This window comes from Arthrobotrys flagrans (assembly GCF_004000055.1).
Source record: "Arthrobotrys flagrans strain CBS H-5679 chromosome Unknown unitig_9, whole genome shotgun sequence".
Lineage (NCBI taxonomy): Eukaryota > Fungi > Ascomycota > Orbiliomycetes > Orbiliales > Orbiliaceae > Arthrobotrys > Arthrobotrys flagrans.
In genome coordinates, this window is record NW_027137551.1 from 2,312,061 (window position 1) to 2,334,833 (window position 22,773).

At 45.3% G+C, this 22,773-nt stretch overlaps 5 protein-coding genes across 5 annotated transcripts; 1 reads left to right on the top strand and 4 right to left on the bottom strand.

Moving 5' to 3' along the window:
- Positions 1–100: 100 nt before the first annotated feature.
- Positions 101–1,606, bottom strand: DFL_006026 (uncharacterized protein; the record flags this gene model as incomplete). The annotated part of the gene is made up of 4 exons (XM_067635373.1): positions 101–259; positions 323–1,021; positions 1,076–1,189; positions 1,424–1,606. 4 exons carry the CDS (start codon positions 1,604–1,606, stop codon positions 101–103), a joined length of 1,155 nt encoding a protein of 384 aa, XP_067489809.1.
- Positions 1,607–3,611: 2,005 nt separating this feature from the next.
- On the bottom strand, positions 3,612–4,465 carry DFL_006027 (uncharacterized protein; the record flags this gene model as incomplete). The annotated part of the gene is made up of 3 exons (XM_067635374.1): positions 3,612–3,884; positions 4,055–4,387; positions 4,457–4,465. 3 exons carry the CDS (start codon positions 4,463–4,465, stop codon positions 3,612–3,614), a joined length of 615 nt encoding a protein of 204 aa, XP_067489810.1.
- Positions 4,466–8,202: 3,737 nt separating this feature from the next.
- DFL_006028 (uncharacterized protein) lies at positions 8,203–9,843 on the bottom strand (the record flags this gene model as incomplete). Its single annotated transcript, XM_067635375.1, has 3 exons — positions 8,203–8,572; positions 8,633–9,591; positions 9,667–9,843. 3 exons carry the CDS (start codon positions 9,841–9,843, stop codon positions 8,203–8,205), a joined length of 1,506 nt encoding a protein of 501 aa, XP_067489811.1.
- Positions 9,844–14,352: 4,509 nt separating this feature from the next.
- Positions 14,353–16,154, bottom strand: DFL_006029 (uncharacterized protein; the record flags this gene model as incomplete). The annotated part of the gene is made up of 6 exons (XM_067635376.1): positions 14,353–14,363; positions 14,501–14,546; positions 14,604–15,197; positions 15,252–15,564; positions 15,642–15,952; positions 16,047–16,154. The coding sequence occupies 6 exons, from the start codon at positions 16,152–16,154 to the stop codon at positions 14,353–14,355; spliced, it is 1,383 nt and encodes a 460-aa protein (XP_067489812.1).
- Positions 16,155–21,543: 5,389 nt separating this feature from the next.
- DFL_006030 (uncharacterized protein) lies at positions 21,544–21,936 on the top strand (the record flags this gene model as incomplete). The annotated part of the gene is made up of 1 exon (XM_067635378.1): positions 21,544–21,936. One exon carries the CDS (start codon positions 21,544–21,546, stop codon positions 21,934–21,936), a length of 393 nt encoding a protein of 130 aa, XP_067489813.1.
- Positions 21,937–22,773: the final 837 nt, after the last annotated feature.

Sequence of the window (22,773 nt, forward strand, 5' to 3'; positions counted from 1 at the left end):
GTCGCATCTGAAAAAGTAATTTGGGATGCACAAATTCGAGGCGAAACAACATTGAATTCAAGCCCCTCCGCAATATCCCAGGCTGTAATCCAAAACCACACTATTTTTCGCCTTCTTCCTCCAGCCAAGCTCCAAACTTATCCAGTCTTGAACTCTCCTCAGCATCAGCATCACGGGCCTTCTTTCTCTTAAAACGTTCCTGGCCGTCGTAGATATATGCTTCCACCTTTGCACCCGAGAAATGCCGCCCATCCATCATCTATTCAACATCGGCTTGTCAATCATCAAAACTCCCTTAAGCCAAGAACATTCAAATACGTACCCTAACGCAAGCGAGCGCACTCGCCCCATCCCCAAACTTGACACTCACAACCCCAGCTTCCTCGTCATCATACAAAGTTACATTTGTAACTTCCCCTAATTTCGAGCATTCCTCCCGAATATCCTCTTTGATATCTAACATAGCCGCTGGATCCTCCTCTAACTCCTTCAGCGTGAACATATGCTTCAGAATAACCACTTTGTCGAACCTCGATGACGTGTTGACTGTCGCCGGATCGTCGTCGTCCCAGTCTGCCAGTTTGTTATTCAACTTCTGACTCTTCGCGATGATCTTTTTCTTGTCTCTTGTCATCTTCTTGTCCTGTGGTGCATCTTGCTGTGCTTTGTAACTGTAATCTGCTGCTTGGACCTTAATCCTCCCGCCAGCATCACCAACCCCCAATCTGAAATCCGTATCGTCAAGCATTTGAATCGCGAGGTTGACGCTTTCCGGCCGGAAGTATACGATCAAGGCATCGCCTTTCGGATTCCCATTTTCGTCCGTATAGAGCTTGACTCGTTTCTTGCCGCTGTCGATCTCCTCCGCCAGAACACCATATTTAGAAAACAATTCTTCGACTTCTTGAGCGGTAGCGTCGAGTGGGAGGTTCGTCACGTATACGGCCTTGTTGACGCGAGGAGCAGGCTGGTCGGATTTGCCATTCTTTTTCGAACGTTTGGCAGTATTGATTTCCGGTTGCTAGATTTGGGAGATTAGTAATGCAAACACACGGTGGTACAAATATAGACTCACATTTGCCTCATTGTCATGTTCGTTCTTCCGCTTCTTGTTTCGTGGAGTCACTGAGTCGGTTTCATCAACGGGGCCGTAAGCTTTGGATTGTTCTTCGGCCAGGGAATTGTCAAGCTAGAGAGAAATAAAACACCAATGACGGTTGTTCAAAGGTCAAAATATTGCATTCCCCCGTGCGGGTTTTTATTTTATTTTAATTTTTTTTTTTCATTCAACCCTCTAGAGAGGGCAGGTGGGTGTATGGAGGAAGAAAGGTCTTTGTGGTAAGAAAAGAGAGAATTATCAACGAAATTTTTCGTGGAGCATGGTGGTGTATTAGAGGGATAGAGGGAAGGGATATAGACATACCACTTCGTACCATCGCTTTAACTTTTCGTCGAACTCGTATTCGGTGCCGTCTTCTTGTTCGAGGTTGTACTTTCCCGAGAGTTTGGAGAAGGAAACGCGCTCGTCTTGGTTTATGCCGGCGATGGTGATGGGAAACCCTCGAGCATCGAAAGGCGATTCGACAGGCGCGGATTCGTCTGCCATGGCTTCGGTGTATCGATGTTAGGGAGGTAGTAGTCGGGCGACTCGGGGGATCTGGAGATGGCGGCGGTTTGGGGTTTTCGAAGATGGTCTGTGCTGGGATGATGTTTTGATGCAGCCGCTCGTCATCAATGTCATTTATTCCGGAGACGACCCAGCCACGCCAATCTCAATCCCAGCCACAGACCACAGACCACAAAATAATCCAACAGCCCAAACACATAAATGTATATTGAGGTCGAAACACTCGATGCCTTCTCGATGATGCAAACAAAGAAAGCAACGTCACTCCTAAAACATATTAACTACTGCTATCCCTAAATAATATATCAAGTTCGAAGGATTAGCTACTATTCAAAACGGATGTAGCTCCATAAGATTGAGAATTTTTGCCTTTAGTGCAATCTATCATCCCTAGCCTGTTAACTCCAAGCTTCAGTCTCCTTGTCTCTAGGTCCGGGTTGAGGGATGGAAGCCACAAACTCTGCCGGTAAGCTGAACCATTATGTTTAATGCAAGGGCTATGAGGTCCCATCAGGCGCTTGCAGAGGAGAGTTGTGCGTCATTCGTTGAGGTACTCATGATATGTCCTTGGTGGGACTGGACTAGAAACTGATCGGTGTTCTCTGCAGCTCTGATGATGTATAAAAGAAGGGCAAGCCGTCGCCAAAGTTTCGGCTCGGTCAAATTACAACTAACCTTGAGAGGTAGCTTAGGAACTATATGATGTTGGAGGGAGTAGGACTCCGGGCCTTTATGTGTAGGATGGGTTCGCGAAAGGGGAAGAAGACGAGGCTGGGCATGCCACGTACACATAGCACCGCCTGGACCGGATATCGCGATCTCTACAGTGCCCTCTCGATCGATCTAAAACGCCTTACACTCATATCCGTTTGGATTTCAACAGTCAAGGGGCCCAAGTACTCGGTTCCCGATTATAATTTCTAACCCCGCATATATTACTAGGGGATTCGGCATCGATATATCTCAAGCTCGGCTCTCTCGTAAGAGATCCAGATCTAGAAGCTTCGGGCTTGAAACGGAGATGTCTCGAGTAACCCGTCGCAAGAAGGGTCACCGAGACTAATGTTGAACCATCCTGTCAACAGTTGAAGCAGCATGTATATAAGAAGACTAAATGAATACAGGCTAGTAAAACAAAATAAAGGAAACATCCGAAACTAGCCTCAGCTCTCGGCAAGGTCTTTTTGTGAGATGGTATCAATGGAGCAATATATCTATATGCTTTGAAAAGGGAGGAGGGACGGTGCTAGAGTATACGTATGTACATCCAGAAATTTGCATAAATTCTCGAGTTTTTGTCTTCTCAAGATGTAAGATCAATTTAATGCTTCCTAAAGCAGGACATGTAACTGGGTAGATACTTGGGTATTCTTACTAGGAAATACTTTCAGAGCAATGGCTTCACTTTTTTGTTTCCAGATGTTGGAAGTCCTTGAGGCTGCCTCCGCAACATTATCACTGTAACTTAATCTCGAACCTAATCTAGAGATACCTCGAACCGAGTGCTTTCGTTCGGAATTAAATTGGTATCCGGGTTCCTTCAGCAAAACTAACTGGAATAGAATGACAGGGCTCTTTGAGATGGAAACCTAGATCATAGTGTATATTTTATTCGTGAGACTAAAAAAGCCTTTTTGGCCATCAGTGAAAATCTTACTTTTGCGACTTCAGTTCCCATCGATCGAATTATTTCCTTTACTTTTTTTGCTTTAAAAAAAAAGAGAGCCCCTCCTCTTGTATGCAGTCAAAAACCATGTAGAGAAGAACGCCCGCCTCCCCTTTCTTATATATAGCCAAAGCAAATGTAGAGAAGAACGCCCTGCCTCCCCTTTCTTATATACAGCCAAAGCAAGTGTAGAGAAGAACGCCCTGCCTCCCCTTTCTTATATACAGAAGCAAGTGTAGAGGGGAACGCCCTGCGAAACAAAAAAAAGAAAAAAAGAAAAAACGAGGCTCTCCTCGTTTATGTAGTCCATCATTGCCATTAAATATGGGCGTTCATTTTCTGCCCAGCTCCCAACGCTAGCAACGATTTCTTGATCTCTTCAATATCGTCCTTGACCTTATCCAATTTATTATCCATCTTATCCATTCTACCATTCATTTCATCCTTCATCTTGTCCATTTTATCGTTTGTCTGATTTAACCTTTCGTTTGTCTGATTTAACCTTTCGTTTGTCTGATTTAACCTCTCGCTTATCTGATTTACCCTCCCGTTTAGCTCCTGGTAGAGGTAGCAGCCCGCTTGAAACGTAACCTAGAAATATGATAAAGAAAAATTAGCATTTGATTATTATTAAGTATTAAATTGATATAGACTTACAAATAGTACACTTCCGAAAGAAACCTTTATCTTTTAATAATAAAACAATGATAATAGTTAGCTTGGTGTGCGAAAATTAAATTCGAACAATCTAGGATTATTACCTTCGGAACCCAATTACCGAACGAGTCTTTGGAGGACGAGTCTTTAGAGGACGAGTCTTTGGAGGACGAGTCTTTGGAGGACGAGTCTTTAGAGGACGAGTCTTTAGAGGACGAGTCTTTGGAGGAAGAGTCTATGGAGGACGAGCCTTTGGAGTCGAGAGGGGAGGGGTCGAGAGGGGAGGGATCGAGAGGGGAGGGATCGGGAAGGAAGTAAACCGAAGGGAGGCGGGGGGAGCGGGAGAACAGTGTGGGAGAACACGGGAGACTGCGCGGGGCGAGAGAACGGCGCGAGATGGTGGAAAAGCCGGCTAGCGTGAATCGTGAAAGAGGAAGCTTGAGAGTGTATGTTAGTTGGTTTCAATTATGCGAAGTGAAGCTTGGAATTCAGTGCTCGGAACTTACTCGAGGCATGATTGGTGGCTGATTGAGAGTGTGATGTAGATGAGATTGTTTTGGGAGGTTGATGTAGATGGAATTGTTTTGGGAGGTTGATGTAGATGAGATTGCTTTGGGAGGTTGAGGTGGTTATTTATAAGTATCGGTATTTTTATTTTATTTTTGTGCAGTATAATATTTTTATTTATTTGCTGATTTACATATCTAACCACGTCTCTATGGCCAAGTATGTCATCGCTAAGCGCTTGAATATAGCTATCATCTTCGTTAAACTTACCATTGCCGTCGAGTGTAACTCAACCGCCGACAAGATTCAACTCTCGTGCGCTAATTATGTCATGACAGGATACTGATCATCGACAATGCTTGGACAACAATTAAGCAAAGAAGTGTATATTCTTTTGCTAGAACCATTGAGAAGAGTAATACCATGCTTTCAGACCGCCTTTTCAGGATGTCCACGCGATAATCGTCAAATCACTAGTACGTGCGCACGTTCTCTTTATTGGAGGCTTTACTTCCAACTGGAATTATACATCTCGCTCAATCAATCATTAGACAACCTCGTTTTCAATGTGCTCCTGCATGCATGCGGTGATTTGATCTATATCTCGTCAATATACGAATCCAGTCCCATGAACGAACTCTGAATATCCGCAGCAAAAGGGAATGTTGCTTTTTGCTCTACCAGCAAAGGCTGGACTTTCACCCTTCGATCATTTGCCTCTTCATATGCAAAGAAACTTGGTATCGAAAACGCTACAATTATGGACCGACTTTGGGGGGCCATTATCTTGATCCAAAGTCAAATAAGTGGGCCAGGTCCAACTCCGATGACAGTTGCGAACATGCTTTCAACCACCTCATCCTCGATCCGATTTTCGAAAATTTTTTAACTTGGCGAGGACAAACAAGCATGATGATCTTTTTTCACATTGCGAAGGACTCAGGATCGAGCTTACTAGTGAAGACAGGCTACGTCACGAGAACCTTATCGATACAATCATGAAGAAATTCTTGCTAGCAAACGGAAATATCTCCGGGGTGATGGTAATTCGTTGCCATCTCCTCGGAGCGTTCAAAGATATCGCCCGGAGGTCTTGTATGAAGGACTAGCTGATGACAAAGTCAGCAATATTATTCGAAGATGTGATCCAAACTCGGAGCTCATGTTTTATGTCCCTAAATTAATTCCAACTTCGCAGAAAGGTCGCTTTCACGCCTCCGGCTGCGTATCTGCAGGAACTGTCAAAAATAATCCAAGGGTTAAGATGCAAGGTCCTAGTTATGTTTATAGAGAGAAAGGTGATTTATTTATTAAAAAAGTAGAGAATATAATTTTTATGATAGCAGCTAACCCCCCCAATAAATATCGATTATATATCAGCAGGGAATCTTATCGAGTTGATTGGAATTGGCCAATTTATATAAGCCTCTGCCACGCTGACTACTTTTGAGACAGCTCATAATCTTCAGCCCATCAAATGTTCAGCCTATTTCGTAGTACATGTCGTAGTCAAATCTAAGAAAAACAACAGACATATCAAAGCTCGTTGAAGGTCTGAAACTTCTAGCCAAGTCGGATCCTGACACTCGGGCATACACCGATGAGATCGGGCTACACATAGCAGTGAATCGCACCTACAAATCGCGCTAGGGTCCCTTGAAAAGGGACATGCAGGGATTCCTCTCAAGCTGTCGCCGCCGGTTGTCCAATATCGGGAAGGTGTTTTGGACGGATCATCTATGGTCGGTTTGTCGAAATCACCAAATAGACTGCATCGGATTTATATGCGCGCAAGCCCGATGGATGAGAAAATCGCGGCTGTTATCGACACCAGACGAATTCATCTCAAGACCGAGAATTCGAAAATTGCTGCCCACGTATTAGTTGACAATTATGACTGGGTCCTATGGAAATTCGAAACATTCGGGTGTTCGGTTTAGAAGACAAAGCTGGTATTCTTGTTGATGTTACAAAAAGTATTAATGTTTATAGTCTCTAGAAGGCTAAAGATGGTATTCTTTCTGGATTTCAATGGGTGACAAGGGAAGGATCAATTTGTGAAGAGTTGACCCGATTTGTTAAATTTAATATTATGGATATTCTAATTGCTGGAAATACTACTGAAAGAGGGGACGGTGAGATGATTAAACCTACTCATCGCAATCGTTTTGTTTATTCCTCATTTTTCCTAGGTACCCCCATTCTTTCGGAACTTATATACTTCGTGGAGATACAAGTTTCGAAAAGTGGATTGTGGAATGTTTTAAGCGTTATTACCAAATGGGGTGGAAATATTGTTAGTGAGGAGTGGTCTAAGAGAGCTTTAATGCACATGTACATATATATTATTTGAGCGTTCTTGCTTGTCAGTCAATCTTTTGGTTTCCAAGTGGATTTTTAGGCTGCTATTGCCAGTCAAGCATCTGCGTAAATGATATTTATTCATTCATTGGTAATCTATGATTCTTAAAAAATTCTCTTGATAAAGAAAGCAAAGCTGGAAAACTTGCTCTTGAAATTAGACAACGAAAAGGCCAAGGTAGTATAAGATACTAACATTCAGACCTTTCTCCTGAGCTACCAACTCCCCAAACCTACTGTGATGCGCTTTAGGGTTTTTCTCTGGGTACTTCCCCGTCGCAAACGAACCCCTTCATTAGTTGTAGCCCACATGCACCCCAGCATTTAGCTGTTAGATACAGAGATTTCCTAAAAAATATTAGCACTACACGAAGTAAAAGAAAAGCGAAACATAAGCTGAGAGCGATACATAGTTGCCTTGGAGCATTAAGCTCAAATGAAGCTGTAAGCTGAGACGTCGGACTTAATGTTGTTTCTGGGTATGTACGTGGTTCTAAAAACCAACCGGCAAAATCAAATCAAGGAGGGCTTTCATAAGGAGCGGGAGCTCACTGAAGTTGAGGATCAAATTCGACTGATACCCGAATTCTCCAGGCTTCAACTTCCTCCTAATGTGAAAGAGTTTGATCATGGAATTCGCGCCTTTTGCACTATAGGATTATATAATGGCTATGATAAAGAAACATTTTTATTGAGACTGTTATAAAATATATAGTCTCCCTCTCCGTTTTTATAACTAAGGTGCTGAAATTCGCCAGAGATATATCATAGCGATTAACTTGAAGTCGCGACGTTTTAGGGGAGCCGATGCATCCCAGTTTGAAGGTTGGGAAGCCCCAAAATAAAACGAGTTGCTTCTGTAAACAACCCCTCTGCTCCGAACAATTCTCCAAATCATGGTGTAACCTCAGGTCGTTTGTGTTGAGATCCCTGTCAAGCTGACCAGTCATATTCCAAGTATGGTTGACGGGCCGAATCAGGAACTGCAACATTAGCAACACATGGATCATGATTTCGCGATGTCAATAGTTTGCAATGAGGGGTATGAATTTGGTTCTCGACTGATGTGAGAAACCGAAAGGAGAAAATAGAAGAAAGAAGAAAGAACAGGAAGGTTATCTCGTAAGCCGCTTCGAGAAGTCATTCTACCGTTCAGGGTTCTGAGCCGTAAACCTGCTTAGAGGCTTGGCTTCTTCTCATCTCGAGCGGGCTGTTCATTTTCCCAACCTTCACTTTCTTGCTCTCTCGCTTTTAGCCCTTCGCTTTCTGTTTCTTCATGTTTCAGGTCTCCGCCCTTCAGTTCTCCGCATTCCGGCTCCCCGTCTTCCGCTTCTCCTTTCCCTCCTCCCTCCATCTTCCCCCTTTCGGCTCCTCGTGCCGGGGTTTACCCCGAGGTGTCGTTTTGGGAACGATAAATGTATCCCTTCTTCATTTTTTGGAGGAGGGAAAGGAGATACCTCTCCTCATGTTCGATCTGCGCTGGCGTTCCGATTTTCGCCGAGTTGAAGTCAATCACACGATATTGACCCTGCGAAACCAAAAAGTTCCGCAGGTCAATATCGTTGTGAACAACATTGTGACCGTGAATGGCCCGGAATAGTGCCGGCGCCGCCTCGTAAAACTCCGGCGGGGGAGGCTCCGGAACTGGATACCCGCAGGGATCCATCGCGATAACGCGATATATCCCGTATAGGGTTCCGACCGCCCATATCCTCGGAACAATAGTTCCTTGGATGGGGCCCAAGGCGTCGTACCTAATAGACAGCATGTTAGTATCCAGGATAGTACAAGCTAGGGTTAGATGGATAACTTACGCCTTCAGTTCGTCGGCGCAGACGTCTGCGACCTCGGGAATAGAGAGGTCGTAAATCTTGAAGACCACCTCTCTCGGAACTTGGCCCACTTCGAGTACGCCTCGAAATGTGGAGGCCAGGTTCCGAGAGAGGAATTCGACGAGCCGTATCCGTACTCTGATACGAGGGTCACCGCGGCTCCGGCGCACCCTCCGAGTGTCCCCGTCTAGGGGTTGGGTCCCGATAGGGCCGTCAACCACCAGATGTTGGCGGTTCGTACCCGGGTTCGCATCCAGAACCCGACAGAATGGACCGGGGGTCCCATGGGCTACTCTACCATGTCCCTGACGGGACGCTAGGACAGCGAGCCCAACAAACGCGGCGACGAGGCTGCTCTCGCCTATATCAATTCTCCTGATAAGCGGGGAGACGAGCAGTCGGGGATATTTGCCCTCAGCATCGATTCTTTTGAAGAAGTATGTTGAATGATACGTTGTGAGCACGCCGTATAGTACGTTGTTGATATGCATATGTGCAAACATTTGTGAAACTGCCCGTATCAGTTCGTTTTGGTATCTTCTTCCTCTCGGCTGGGTCAATATTTTGTGTCGCTGTTGGTTGAAGGTGATTGTGATGTGCGGGGGTAGGTATAAAACCCATGAAGGCTTCACATCAATTATTAGTAGAGGCTTATTCCTTGTTATCGGGTGCATGTTAGTCTTTTTCTGCCGCACGGGCATCTGTCCTACACATAGCACCCTATTTGGATCGCCAATAGGGACTGCAGACCGAGGGCCCTCAAACCCTGCATCCGTACCGTAAGCACTGCGAAGGATATCTGTGACAGGTCGTCCAACAGTTATATCCAAAAGGTTGGAGACGTCAACGGCTGATAGTAGTGGTTGATGTTGTTGAGTCTGTTTGCTGTGGCCTAGCCTCACCGCCTCCTTGGTAGTGCTTGGGGGTTTTAGAGTACGAAACTAGGGACGCAGTTTTAGCATGATGCCAAAATCCTAAAACTGAGGGTTGGTTAGAGGAACTGGAGCCCATCTCACCTCTTTACCATTGCATTCCCTTATCACTTTATGCACTCCAGCCCAGAACCCTGGCCACTCCTCTAGCCCAGGGCAATGTTGGACATCCGCTGCTCTGGTCGTACCATTCCATTTTCTATCTTGGCCCAAACCTGGGTAGAATGGTCGCAGAGCTTCTATATAAGTAAGCAGCCGCATCTCGAAGACTTTCTCGTCGATCGTCTACTTGTATCAAATTTAGCAGAGACTCGAGTAACAGCAAACAAGGGGTGATACATTACCTTCTAATGATCATATGATTATTGCCGATCGCTCGCGTCTTGGGGAATATATCACCCGCTGACGACGTATACGATATTCAGTTAATACTTAAGGAGATAGCCTCGAGGCCAATAGCATCTACAACGAGCTGGGTCTGAGATAGGATTTTTGTACTTTTCGATGCGAGTAAGATATATGAATGGCATCGATAGGTAGAAATGGACGAATAGAGTAGGCATACCTTGAGACTTTATGCCTCCTGGTCCCTATAGTAGGGAAGGATGATATAGTGATATCTAAACTGTTGGATGAACGGTTAGGAGAAGAAGACGCGATGAGGAAGTATACTAGGTAGTTTTTAGAAGTTCGAGCTAGTGCAACCTTGCAACGTCGAAACTTCTCGATACGAGAGTGAAATGATGGGATATCGCGTGTAACAGATTCAAGCTCGTGATGAAGATGAGACGAAGAGGAGAATAGATGTAGAGGAGCTAAAGCGAATAGATGGAGAGGAGGATAGATGAAGAAAAGAAATGGAGGAATATAATATGTGATCAAAGATAGGTGTCTTCGGATGGAGGAGCTAAACGATAAGAAACCCGTTGCTTCGTGATGAAAGTGAGAATGATGTTGATGGTGAGATGAATCCAAGAAGCTGGGAAAGAGAAGGAGGGAAGAAGATGAACGAAAAATGAAGTGCAGGAGAGGAAGGGAAGATATTGTTCAATTTTGTCATTCCCTGGCCCTCATAGAGATTAACATATATATAAGTATTTCTCTGTCAACAGAGACGCCATGAATATCAGATCCCCACCTGCACTACCCGAGTATAGACCCCCTCGGCGTGACAGACTAGTAATGAGTGTGCAACATTATTGCATTCAGTTTGAGCCACGGGTTAGGGAAATTGTGCCCGTAGACGTCGGCCATAATTCTGCCCCATAATCGTTTAAGTTAACATCATGATCGTTGGAACCAAGATGTACTCGGAGATCTGATTCCGGTGAGCACAGGCCTCGATCCAACATTTTATATTAACCAAATTAACGGATAGATAATAACACTGGGATCTCCCCGAGTGCGATAGGAAACACTGATACTTCAATGCAAATACTTACTATGATCTCTGAACCAGATCTGATAATTAATCGTGCATCACGATTAATTACAAATGAGCATAAGATAAATCGACATAGATACACTAGGGACATGGAATCGAGTACGACTTGGCCAATACAGGCACCACCGGTACGATAATTAGGGATTCTAGTAGCCGCCTATGCACCCGAGGATTAAGTAATTAACGCTATCAACAATGTAACTATCTCAACCGCTGCAGTCAGCAATTCCAACGTTGGAACAAGAAATCATTTACAATCTGGAACCAGACTAACCAGTTAGTTACGTTGTCGATAGTATGGAACCCCGAGCCAAGGAATCGTTCTTCAGGCACAATAAATGTAAATCAAAATATATTCTGTACTTTCCGGTCAAACCAGGCCAAGGAAACAAACTTGATCGATACCACACATTAGACCAGAACCTGGCCTGAATTGTATAATTTTCGAACCGTCTTCGGCTAGTATTGATATATTCTCCGCAACCGAACAACCTTCCCCGCATACTTTTTCCAACAGAAAACGCAAGTCCCGTTCGCTCTTCAAGTATCCACTCAGAAACGACCATATGGATATTTCCCAACTGGAGCCTTTATCAAAAAGCGAATCCGCAATGGTTTCATGGTGTAGTTGGTTATCACGCGACCTTAACACGGTCGAGGTCTTGAGTTCGATCCTCAATGAAATCAGCGATTCAATCTTTTTGCCGGTTGAAAATTCCCAATCATATCTAGTGTCTTCCTCGCCTAGGTAACCTCTTTTTTGCCGTCGAATCGTCGAGCGTCGGCGTTTGATCACCTTCTCGAAAAAGCTTTCCGTTGACAGGGTTCAAACAGGTTTGTGAGCATGCGGCCCCAAAAACTTTCTGTTTGCCGAACAGGAAGGAGGCCTGGGGCTTTTAGGCACATCTTAGCTGCAATAAAGCTTCCAGTAAGAGGCCATAGGAGAATACACACACGTGTAGCCTATTCGAATTCTCGTCGTATCATTTCAGCGGTGTCTACCGCGTTTTCAGAAGTCGAGATGCACGTTTTCGACATGTGTTGCAAGGCTTCAACATCCAACACGACGATCGCGCGAGCTCACAACCACACTCTTGTGCAACCGTCAGCAACTGCCCTGGCACATCCGAAAATGGCTTCTCTTTGCTAAAGCCCGCTTCGAGGCCCCTAAAAGCTTAACTTCTTAGTGGGGCTAGCTAACAGCATGATTGATCCGAGATATCTATGTATCTCGAATATAGGATTCGGCGTCCTCGGGTTTCCACTCAGTTAGGTTTATTATGAATCTCACTGATAGGGGAAACCCCAGGGTTGCAAACAAGTAGCGCCATCCCGAAGCCCCAGCAAAAATGAGGCTAACGAACAAACGTTACGTAGCGAAGGGCTGTCAATCCTTTTTGACTCTGCCCCGTTTTGGGCGTTCGCCGAAGTTGCAGATTTGAGAATTTTAATATAAATTTGGCCGATAATAATCTTAGAACGAAACGGCCATCCCCCTCTTTCCCGATCCCCCCACGCATAGAGATGGAGAAGTGATTGGAAAATGCAAGGGATGGTAGAGGGGATCTAGATCTTTTCGCCCCCTTGCATTGCATGAATTCCTAAGGAAGATTTGTTTCATTAAGTCAGAGGAGCTATTGGTAGTATCGAAGCCGGGAGCCCGACCCAATGACGCCTCATATTAAACATCGATAGCTATAGTATGTCATTGCAATGACTTCGCGAATCTAATGGGTTACAACATTGAATATTGTAAGCTGCGCAACCATAATACGAGAAAATGTATTATTGAAACGAAGACCTTGCAACAAGACCTGGAAACCAATTGAAAGGAACATTAAATGTTTTAAAAAAACATGAAACTAAAGATACGCGAGGGCTCCCATGCCTGATCGATATCGAGGGACTAGGAGCCTCGGTATTCGACATGATCACTATTGTAGAGTAGGGGTAAAACCTTGGTATTCGCAAATAAATTTATAGCCAGGCCTTGAACTGTTAATTAGCCAATGTTCTCAGCCCTGCCCTTGAAACATGTGCCTCTCAACTGTTAGGATTCCTTCCCGGCCGCCGCGAGTTTTCTGTGGAGAAATACTCGAAATCCCCGATAGCGAGCCGAGTAACACAAACTTCTGCTGACAAGATCGACCTCAAACCCTGTATTTTTATACACATCCAAATAGCCAGTTATACACATGTGCATAACGAAATTGGCAGTTGATTCGTAGAAATATCTCAGGCTAGAATGTCCCTATTAACCCTCTCCCACCTTAAAGCTCGGAATGGCTATGTTTTACACATGTACCCGTACTTGCGAAACTATAGGTGTAACCCTGATGAGAATTATGCAAATATGGTAATTCAGGTGAGTCTTGCGGCTATATGATTCCTTGATGTATTTATCCGGATGGCCTTTTGTTGGAGGCTATTCTATTGGGAAGCTGAAGGGGTAATGGTGACGCCCAGTCTCGTAAATCGTGGTCGTACAAACCTGACCATGGCAAGCTATCTCCATGGACGTGCCCAGCCTCGTGCCGTAGCCGAGTACAATATTACCAACAACATCTATCTATGCGAGTACCTTTTTTTGTTAAACGGGCATTGTTAAGAGACCGCTGTCGCTTCCTAATCGGCTGACCTACTCCGGCTAGAGGGGTTTGGAATCATATTATCGTCTGATTTCGCTATAGTGGTATCAACGTTTGTTAAGTACAGTAGAAGAAAGACCGTTGTCACTAAAGGGAAACGGTAACAGAGAACGTCTATCAGGCTGTTTTGACGCCGAAGAGCGAGACAGGGTACTCGTGATTGCTCGAAAACACCGACAGAGGAGCATATTGGTTGTACACATGAACTTATAAGAAATATTTATGAGGACCACAGTAAACTGGACAGCATGGAGTGTAAATTCAAGGAAACGTAGAGGGCTAATATGGACAGGGAAGAAAAGAGTTTTAGTATTAAGCGAAGGAAACATGATTTTATCTGATCTCCGGCAGAATTAAAAAGAATAGGGAGGGGGTAAAGGACGGTTGATGAAGAGTAGGTAGAGGTAGCTTCCTTGTACTGTAGGAGTTATTGGTGTCGTGGGTGGTGTATTATCGTGAGGGGTAAATTCTGATATGAAAAAGAAAAAACGAAAGAACGCCGTTATAATGTTCCCTTGCGAAAAAAAGAAAACAAAAGAAAACAAAAGAAAACAAAAGAAATTCATGCCCACTTCAGGCTTTTAAGAGGGCGCCCGTCAAAAGAGGGTAGTGGTCGGGTTCGCTCGTAAGGGGTCGTTGGAGAGATGATAGGGTATTGGCGTGTGTGAGAGAAATATCCTAGCCTTCGACTATTAAGATAGCCGCGAAACAGTTTGCGCATTTCGTATCAGTGCAAGTTCGTGGTGGTCCGAAGACCCAGATAGTCATTTTTCTATGTGATGACCATCATGGTGCGGAGGGAGTTCTGAGGACAGCTTGTGAATACCTTCGGTGTCTGGCACGACCTCTCGTACCAGCTCAACGTAGTCGTACTGTGATCGAAATAATCAGTTGCTGTTCAAATACGAGGAAGTCAGGATTTAACTTACGGCGAACTCTCCTAATTCGGCATCATCGATACCGAGGACTTCAGCCTCCTCGCTGGCACGTAACGACAGTCCTGGGACAAGGTTCATGACGAATAGGATGATGCAAGTTCCGCAGAACGAGTAGGCGAAACCGGCGACCGAGTCAGCGAGTTGAAACCCTATTTGAACCCAGTGACGGTCGAGCCATCCAAGTGGGGGGTTGTCGGTCCCGTCAAGATTTGCAACATAATGAGTAGCAAAAAAAGCGGTTAAGATGTTCCCGACAAGGCCGCCGACACCATGGACAGCGAAGATATCCAAAGCATCATCGACACCAATGACGAACTTGAGTTTGGTTGCATAGTTGCATGCGGCACTACCCACGATGCCAAATATGACAGCCGACCAAGCTGGACAGTAGCCGGAACCAGGTGTAATAGCAACGAGTCCTGCGATAACACCGGAACAGAAACCAACGGTGGACCATTTTCGTTCGAGACGATAGTCGAGCAAGCACCACGTGATACCACCAACGGAAGCAGAGAGGTTGGTAACGACGCAGGCCATAACAGCGCGAAGATTGGCACCCAAAGCGGAACCACCGTTGAAACCAAACTAATCCATTGTCAGTTTAGGTATGAGAAGGTATACAAACAAACATCAACTTACCCAACCAACCCATAGGAAAACCGTGCCAAGGACAATGTGAGTAACATTGTGTGGGCGGTAATTGAGTTCGTGGGTGCCGTGTCCTCGACGTTTTCCCAACATCAATGAATACGCGAGAGCGGCGGAGCCGGAGGAAATGTGGACGGGAGTACCACCAGCGAAGTCGAGGCCTCCCATCTTGTAGGACCAACCAGTAGGGTTCCAAGTCCAACAAGCAATTGGGTCATAAATGATTGTTGACCACACGACCATAAAGACTATGCAAGGGAGCATGCGTCCGCGCTCGGCAGCGGCGCCGATGGCAAGCGCGACACTATTATGTAAAGATGTCGTTGTTTTAGCCTCATCCCAAGGTTGTTTTGTATCGCCCAATGGTTGAATTTCACTTACGTAATAGCCGAAAACATGCCCTGGTAAACTGCATAGAGTAAATCTGGAATAAAAGTGCGTGGTGCAGCAATCACGTTCCGTAATCCGATGTGATTGAGATCACCAATGTAGCTTCCAGACGTCGGAGAGAAAGCCAAAGAATAGCCCCAGAAGAACCACTGGAACGAAACTACAGCCACCGACATCATGGAGAGCCAGATCAATGAGAGAGCAGATTTTCGGCGAGCGAGCCCAGAATAGAAGAAGCCGACACCGGGAATCATCAACAGGACGAAGGCCGTCGCGACGATAACCCAACCGACATTACCGGGCTATCGTAAGTTAGCTTCAGCATCAATATATGGACCGAATTCACCTTGATCTCTTGATCGCTCGAATATTCGGACCCGGGTATCGACAACTTACGTTATAGCTGGCCGAGAGATTCTCGGTGTTGGAATCTCCACCATTAGGAAGTGGTATGTCCGTTCTCCATGGGATCCCAAGAGGGACCGGGGTAAATTCTGTAGACATAGTGTCTGTGAAGGAAGGTGAGATTGTTTGACCAGGAGCCGCGGAGTAGGATGAATCGAGAAGATGGTCGAGAGGCCAAGCCTACTAAATGCAGCAATGCTATTATGCAAAAGAATGGTCAGTTGAGGATGGCGATGACGAGGAGGAGAGAGGACAAGAGAGGGAAAACAGTGAGGCGAGAGAGAGAAGGAAGGGAGAGAAAGCCAATGTCGTTGAAGCTAAACAACATGAGGCGATGGGCAGCTCAAACCTCGTGTTACCTAAAGCCTCGGCGCCCAACTTGGGAGGATGAGCCGGATTTAAATGATAGCCGGCCGGTCAGAAGGGTCTCCTACCTTCGTTCGTATATAACGATGCAATTTAACGGAAAAATGATAGTCCAGGGGCGCTTGTGTCGGGGTCGTGATTGATGAGAGAAGGAGGAAATAAAAAAGATAGAGAGGTGAATTCTGCCTAGTTGGACGGAGAGAGGAGATGAGAAAAAGAGAAGAGCGCTGCAGACTGCAGGTGGAAGGGCTGGGTGACTTACCACAAGAATTTCCAACTGCGAACTAGCCAACTAGCGGCCGTGTTGTTTGGTGCCTCACCCTACCCGCCAATGCAATCCAGTCCAGGCCCTATACAAAATTGCTTCCAAACAATCCTCAGATATCGATGCAAGGGCCGCTGATATCCAAAGTTAACCCTCAGGCAAATCTATCTAATAGATAAACTCGATCGAAGGTCTTCTTCGGTTGCTAGGTTGTTGATTGCAGTATCGATATATCTATCTCCCAAGGCAGGGACCGATTATCCGAGTCAAATGCAGCCGCTTCCAATAAACCAGCCCGGCTGTCGTATGAAAGCAAATATCTTATTTCCGTGCAATCTGACAGAACCGTCTCCCCTCGCCCGTTAGTGTCGAACCGAACTACTAATAAATCGAAAACTGCGCTGTGCTTTTCGACGGTTTTATTTTGTAGGTTAAGGCAAAAACGGATGCACTGCAATTCAAGTAAAATGATATCCTTCAAAAGGTCGTTCGATTCCTATCGATTATCGACTGGCTGGTTGAATGCCCTCGCTTATCCCTCGGGGCGCAATCTCGATTGTCGACTAACACTATCGATATATATCTCTCTCTACCAACAAAACAAAGGAAGGAGAAATAATCAAAAATTCTCATCGAAAGACAGGACTGTGGCTCTGATACATATATTTAGTTTATACTCCCGCGTGGAACGAACCCCCCAAAATAGGCGAGAGGGGCCAGGTAGGCAGGGCAATTGCTTGGGTGTGGATGGTGAGAAAAGAAAGGCGAGAGCAACCCACTTTCATATGCATGACGCCTGCATGTCTCTGCTGCTTGTTTAATGTTTGGGGGGTTAAGACCAGGATTGCTCACACGCCGATTTTCAGGTTCGATGTTACTTATGTGCGAAACTAACATGTTATTTGCGTAGCGTTATCACTACCTACAGGGGCGGTAATTCATACAGAGACCCATCAAGTTTCCCAGCCCAAAAGTCCCATCGAGCGGCAGTTCCCCAGAGCTATCTGGGGATGCTACAATCTTGTGCGAATATGCATGACTGTGCGACCATCTCTTCATACCAAACACGACTGAGTGAAGCCTTGTCGCAACTCCATGTTCCATCTGGCCAGGTACAGGAACAAGTACCATGTACCGCAACACCAAGTACAAGTGCATGCGACCAAAAACTCACCGTGGATCATTCTTGGGAGCAGGAGAAGGCTGCTGTTTGTTCCTTGTAGCCATGGGTGTTTCTCAGGGCAATGACTAGATCTGGCCGAGTCCTGGTTCTCCGCAAGTTATGTTTTTTTTTGCCTCTGGTCATGTCAGGTATCTATCAGACTATCGGCTGAAGATCTTTGATGCCTCGCTCATCCCATCTCGACATCCCACTCTAAAGCAGTCGAGAAAATTCAAAAAGGTGGACTGATCGATTGATAGGCATTTCGGCACGTATCGATACCATCAGGCGTTCGCATGGCGGACGGAAAACCCAAAGCACAGGTCAATGCATCCACGAACATGCTTCGGAACTCACAGACTGCACCTGCTCGTTGGATCGCATCCTCATTTGACCGCGGGTCTGGGTTAGGCCCCACTGTATGGCAAGGGCTGGAGGCCGTGCGCTAGTCTCGATTCGTTATCCCGAGGGTGGTTCCCCCACTCCTTCCTTCGTGAAATTTCGAGTTCTTGGAAACGCAAATCTTCTCCGGCTTGTAGAACCCGGAAATTCTACGAGAAATGTGATCATGAGATCAGTATCCATAAATGGCGGACCTGAACGGTTTTTGCCTTAATACCTCCTCAGGAAGTATTCGAGGCTCCTTCCTTTCGATGATGAATTTTTCCCTGCGCAGCTGCAAATTTCTCAAGGTACAGTATGATCAGATCATAGCGTAATATTCCTGACGGCGAATATATATGCACCAAATATTATTGGGTACCATCAGAAACATCGCCGAAAATAAAACGTTGTTTGACGGAGTCTTCTGATGTCAAAACCAAGTTCCTTATCTCTGAACCCGTTCGCCGTTCCTGTTTAAAATGGATAGATAAGGGAGTTGCAGTTTAATTGGCGTAATTATTTAGTGCGCGGATGTTGTAGGCTAAATTCACAACCATAGTTACTCTCTAGACGCCATTCTTTCCTTGCATGCAACAGCAAAGAAACCTTCTCCACTCTGTCGGCCCTCGACTTCGCATGATCATGCATGATGCCGTCTAAATTTTTTCTTTCGTGCGGAATATATGAAAAATGGGGTGAGGAACCACTCGCGTGGGTTACCGCCAGGAAGGGCGTCTCCTGTTTTCCCCTCCTCGGGTATCAAAATCTTGCAATAGCAAGCTTTTGTTAAGGTCAGCACCAAGGATCGCCTGTCGCGAATTGCCTCGCTTTAAAAAACGAAATGAACCGGGGATCCTGTCATTGATTTCTTGACACAGGTCTATTATAATTGTTCCAAAAAGGCGTTCTGAGCAAGAGATAACGGTTTTGCTGGTTCGGCACGGCTTGAAAAATTTCCCCAGTTCACACACCCTAGATTCTCCTAGGTACAAGTATGAAGTATCACCTTGTAAGACTTTCAGCCGAAACGGGACGCGAAATGGAGATTTCCTAAGAATGCATGAGTTTCTTATCTCTAAATTCCATATCTCTGGATACAACGACTTGGTAGCAGGCTCAACACTGAACATCGACAACATTTCTTTCAACCAAATAGCAAACAAGCAAAGTGCTTTTTTAACAAGATAATTTCCAATACGTGAAATCAACTGGTTCCTTGCAGCATCGGCATTCCTTGTACCCTTAAGCACCTACCTATTTCGAACACTAGCTCAGGTAACTTGCGTCTAAGAACATACATGTAATGTGCATATATATGTAGCTAAGCTCATCTCCATGCATCCCATGACTCGCTAGCTTCAATCCCATCAAGTAGCAAAGAGACGCAAATTTCTTCAAACATTTCTTTTAAAGGCTAGTCGACATGGTGGTATCGGTTCATACACGACTTACAGTTGGGGAAGTTGTAAGCATGAATTAATATCTGAACAGCGAACTAGAACTCCGGCTGCAGGCTCGAGTAATGTTGGTTATTGCAGGGTTACGGCTAGTCCCGTCCTCTGAAGTAGTATTTGACGAGGGTATGCTCATAGGCCCTCTGTTTTCACCAATTATAACATTTGGGATTTCAAAATATCTGCACATATACAATGGATAGTCTATAGCCTTCTACAACATCTTTATTGTATCTAGGAAAGACTTAATTGATAGTTTTAAAGGAAATACAGGCATAATTTCCCCTCCTTGCTCAACTTTGGCCAAAGCAAGACTGACGCATTTGTTCCCTTTCGCCGCCACAGAGCGCTGCACGGTCGAAATACTACATGGCACACTAATATTATATAAATTTTAGTATTGATATTCGGGAAACTAGGTAGATATATACCACAAAGCCAACACACTACATGGCCATGCCTGGCCATTAATTCAGCTTGATACCGTAATTGCATTGGAGCCACGGTTTGCGCATGCAGTTGGCCCGTGCCCTGGTCTACAGGCATGTCGCGATATTTTTCTCGTGGGTATGACCTGTGACTATTTATACGTAGCGGCCCGCGGCCACGTTGACGGACCGGCTGCAGACCGCCAAACTAACCTAGCTGTTCTAGCTCGTAGTTATAACGTTGCCGAGAAGGGCCGGATTGGAAGTATCTAAGGGTTAAGGTATTCTATGAACGTATGTATGGGCTAACCAGACTAGGGCTAACCCTTCCACCTTCAGAAGATTTAATCGCGCTACGGATTCATGAATCATACGTAGGCTCGACACTGTACCAGCTCAACATAGCAAATAATATGGGCGACCGATCGATCATTAGGTATCCTCGTCCACTCGACAACACCGTCCCAGTGTCCCTGACCGTACAAAATCTCTGATGGTTTTCTGCTGTCATTCGGAGAAGCACGGTGAGACAAAGAAAATACGGACTGGGCTCGCTTCGTCAGGTGGATCTGGGAGGCTGCGGACTAGGGTTCGAATGAGTTTGGCGGCGACGACTCTCGTCATCTTATCGTTTGGGATGAACTGATTAACTTTAGGGAAATAACCAGTTACCTTTAGTGCGTTACGCAATGCCTTATCACGAAATATTCTTGAAATATTTTTCTCCACTAGAAGTACGAGACTACTCTAGATGCACAGTCTATATCCTTCTTTTTTTACCCCTCACTATATTTCCAAGGGAAGCCACTAGCACACAGACTTTATGTTCAATGATGGAAGCCAATCAGATATGTTAAGAACACGATGAATTGCCACCGCCACGCTAAGAAACGCCCCTGAAGAAAAGCCAGACCGGCATCTAGGATCTAATAGGCGGGTCCTTCTGAGATTTTGCAATTGGGCTTCGCAATGAAGCGAAATTTCTGTTGGGTTCCTGAATCAAGAGCTTCCCTACTGTGTATAGATTACTGTCTCAAGATGCGACTGTGGTTGCGTAAGCATTGGCTTCCCGAATTCGTTTCCGAAACTTCGGATTAATCATAAGTATACCATTCCGTAATACTATGAAATTCGGGCCCGAATCTAAAGTAAAGAGTATCTAGATGAATTGGAAAATTCTTGAATCGCGAGTTCAATAGGAGCGATACCTTAACTCGTAGAACCTCAAGATGCTAACGTGTTGATTTTTGTTGTATTCTCAGTCGTTGCATTCGAGACCCCAGTTTTTGAAGGATCATCGAAACTATACCACAGTTTTCTACGGTGTAAGTTTCGAAAAGTTGAAAAACACCTGTCCTCCGTCGTCACTTCGTAGGGGTTGATATACAAGACCACATCCTCCCAAATCGATATCCATATCAACCACAGAATGACAGAAGTCAGTTACTTCAACCTCCCGTGGCCAATTACCATCCACGCAGTCGCCCTCACATTTCTCGGCGTGGCTATGACATTTAGTCGAAAGCCCGGAGTATCACCAGACCTTCGTGGTGCAAATTCCCTAATCGGTATCACAACGGCAACTATTGGCCTTGCATATCTAAGCACGTCATATGTTCCAATCGAACAAAACCAATTCCTCCATGCTAGCGTACCAGTACGGTTAGTGGTTGCGACTCTACTCGCCACATCGGCTGTGGTTAATCGGAAGGGTATGGATGATAAGAGTTGGAGAACGCATGTTGGGTTTGCGCTTTGGGATGGAATTGGGGCGCTTTGGTTGGGGTGGTATTTGGATAGATGGGATGGACGGTGTCCTTAATTCGATTTTCATTGAACTTTGGATTGTCTGGGTCTCGCGTGGGTTTAGCATGGTTCGCTTGGGATATTTCCTTGATAACCCGGACAAAGCCAATTGAGCAAGTACCTCCCGCAAGTTCCTAGTGTCGATATTTGCGCTCTCGATTCAGCGCTAGGATTCTATCTTGTAGTTAGCGTCGATCTCAAAGGAGCTCGTGTGCTGCAGCAGCGGGTTAGGGGGATATGCTATCGTACGAAGGCCTTGGTCAATGCACTGTCGTAGTACGAAAGTCTCTGGTTGATAATCTGTTGTAGTATGGCTGAAATGATCTCCCATGGGTAGAACCTCGAATTGTAGATGTCGACTAGATTTAGATACCTTGGCCATACATCCCTTGACTAATCGTGATCAATTGATTGAATTGAACATCAAATGCCTTGCAAATCTGACTAAATCGTAAACACCGATAAGACCAAACACCAACATAGACGATGGTATACAGGCTCTAAAATGAAAACCATAAAGTACTCATGACAAATGACTACAATGTATACATTGGTACCATCCCGGGGGTGCCGTCCCACGAACTCCGATTCTACTCTTCATGCAATCATTTCCTACGAAGGAAAGCTATCCGAGATATCCTTATCGCACCCCTCAGCTTCTCGATTCTGGACCAGCGGCATAACGATCTTGATCTCGGGACAATACTCAAAGATCTAATCCCTCTACTCCTTCTCTCTCCAAACTTGAGACATAAGAAGTTTTCCACCCCAACCTGTATGATAACCTAGTGGGGTGTCGTAAGGTACTTTTTCAACTGAGAACTCCATCTCTTCTGTTTCATTTGCCATCTTT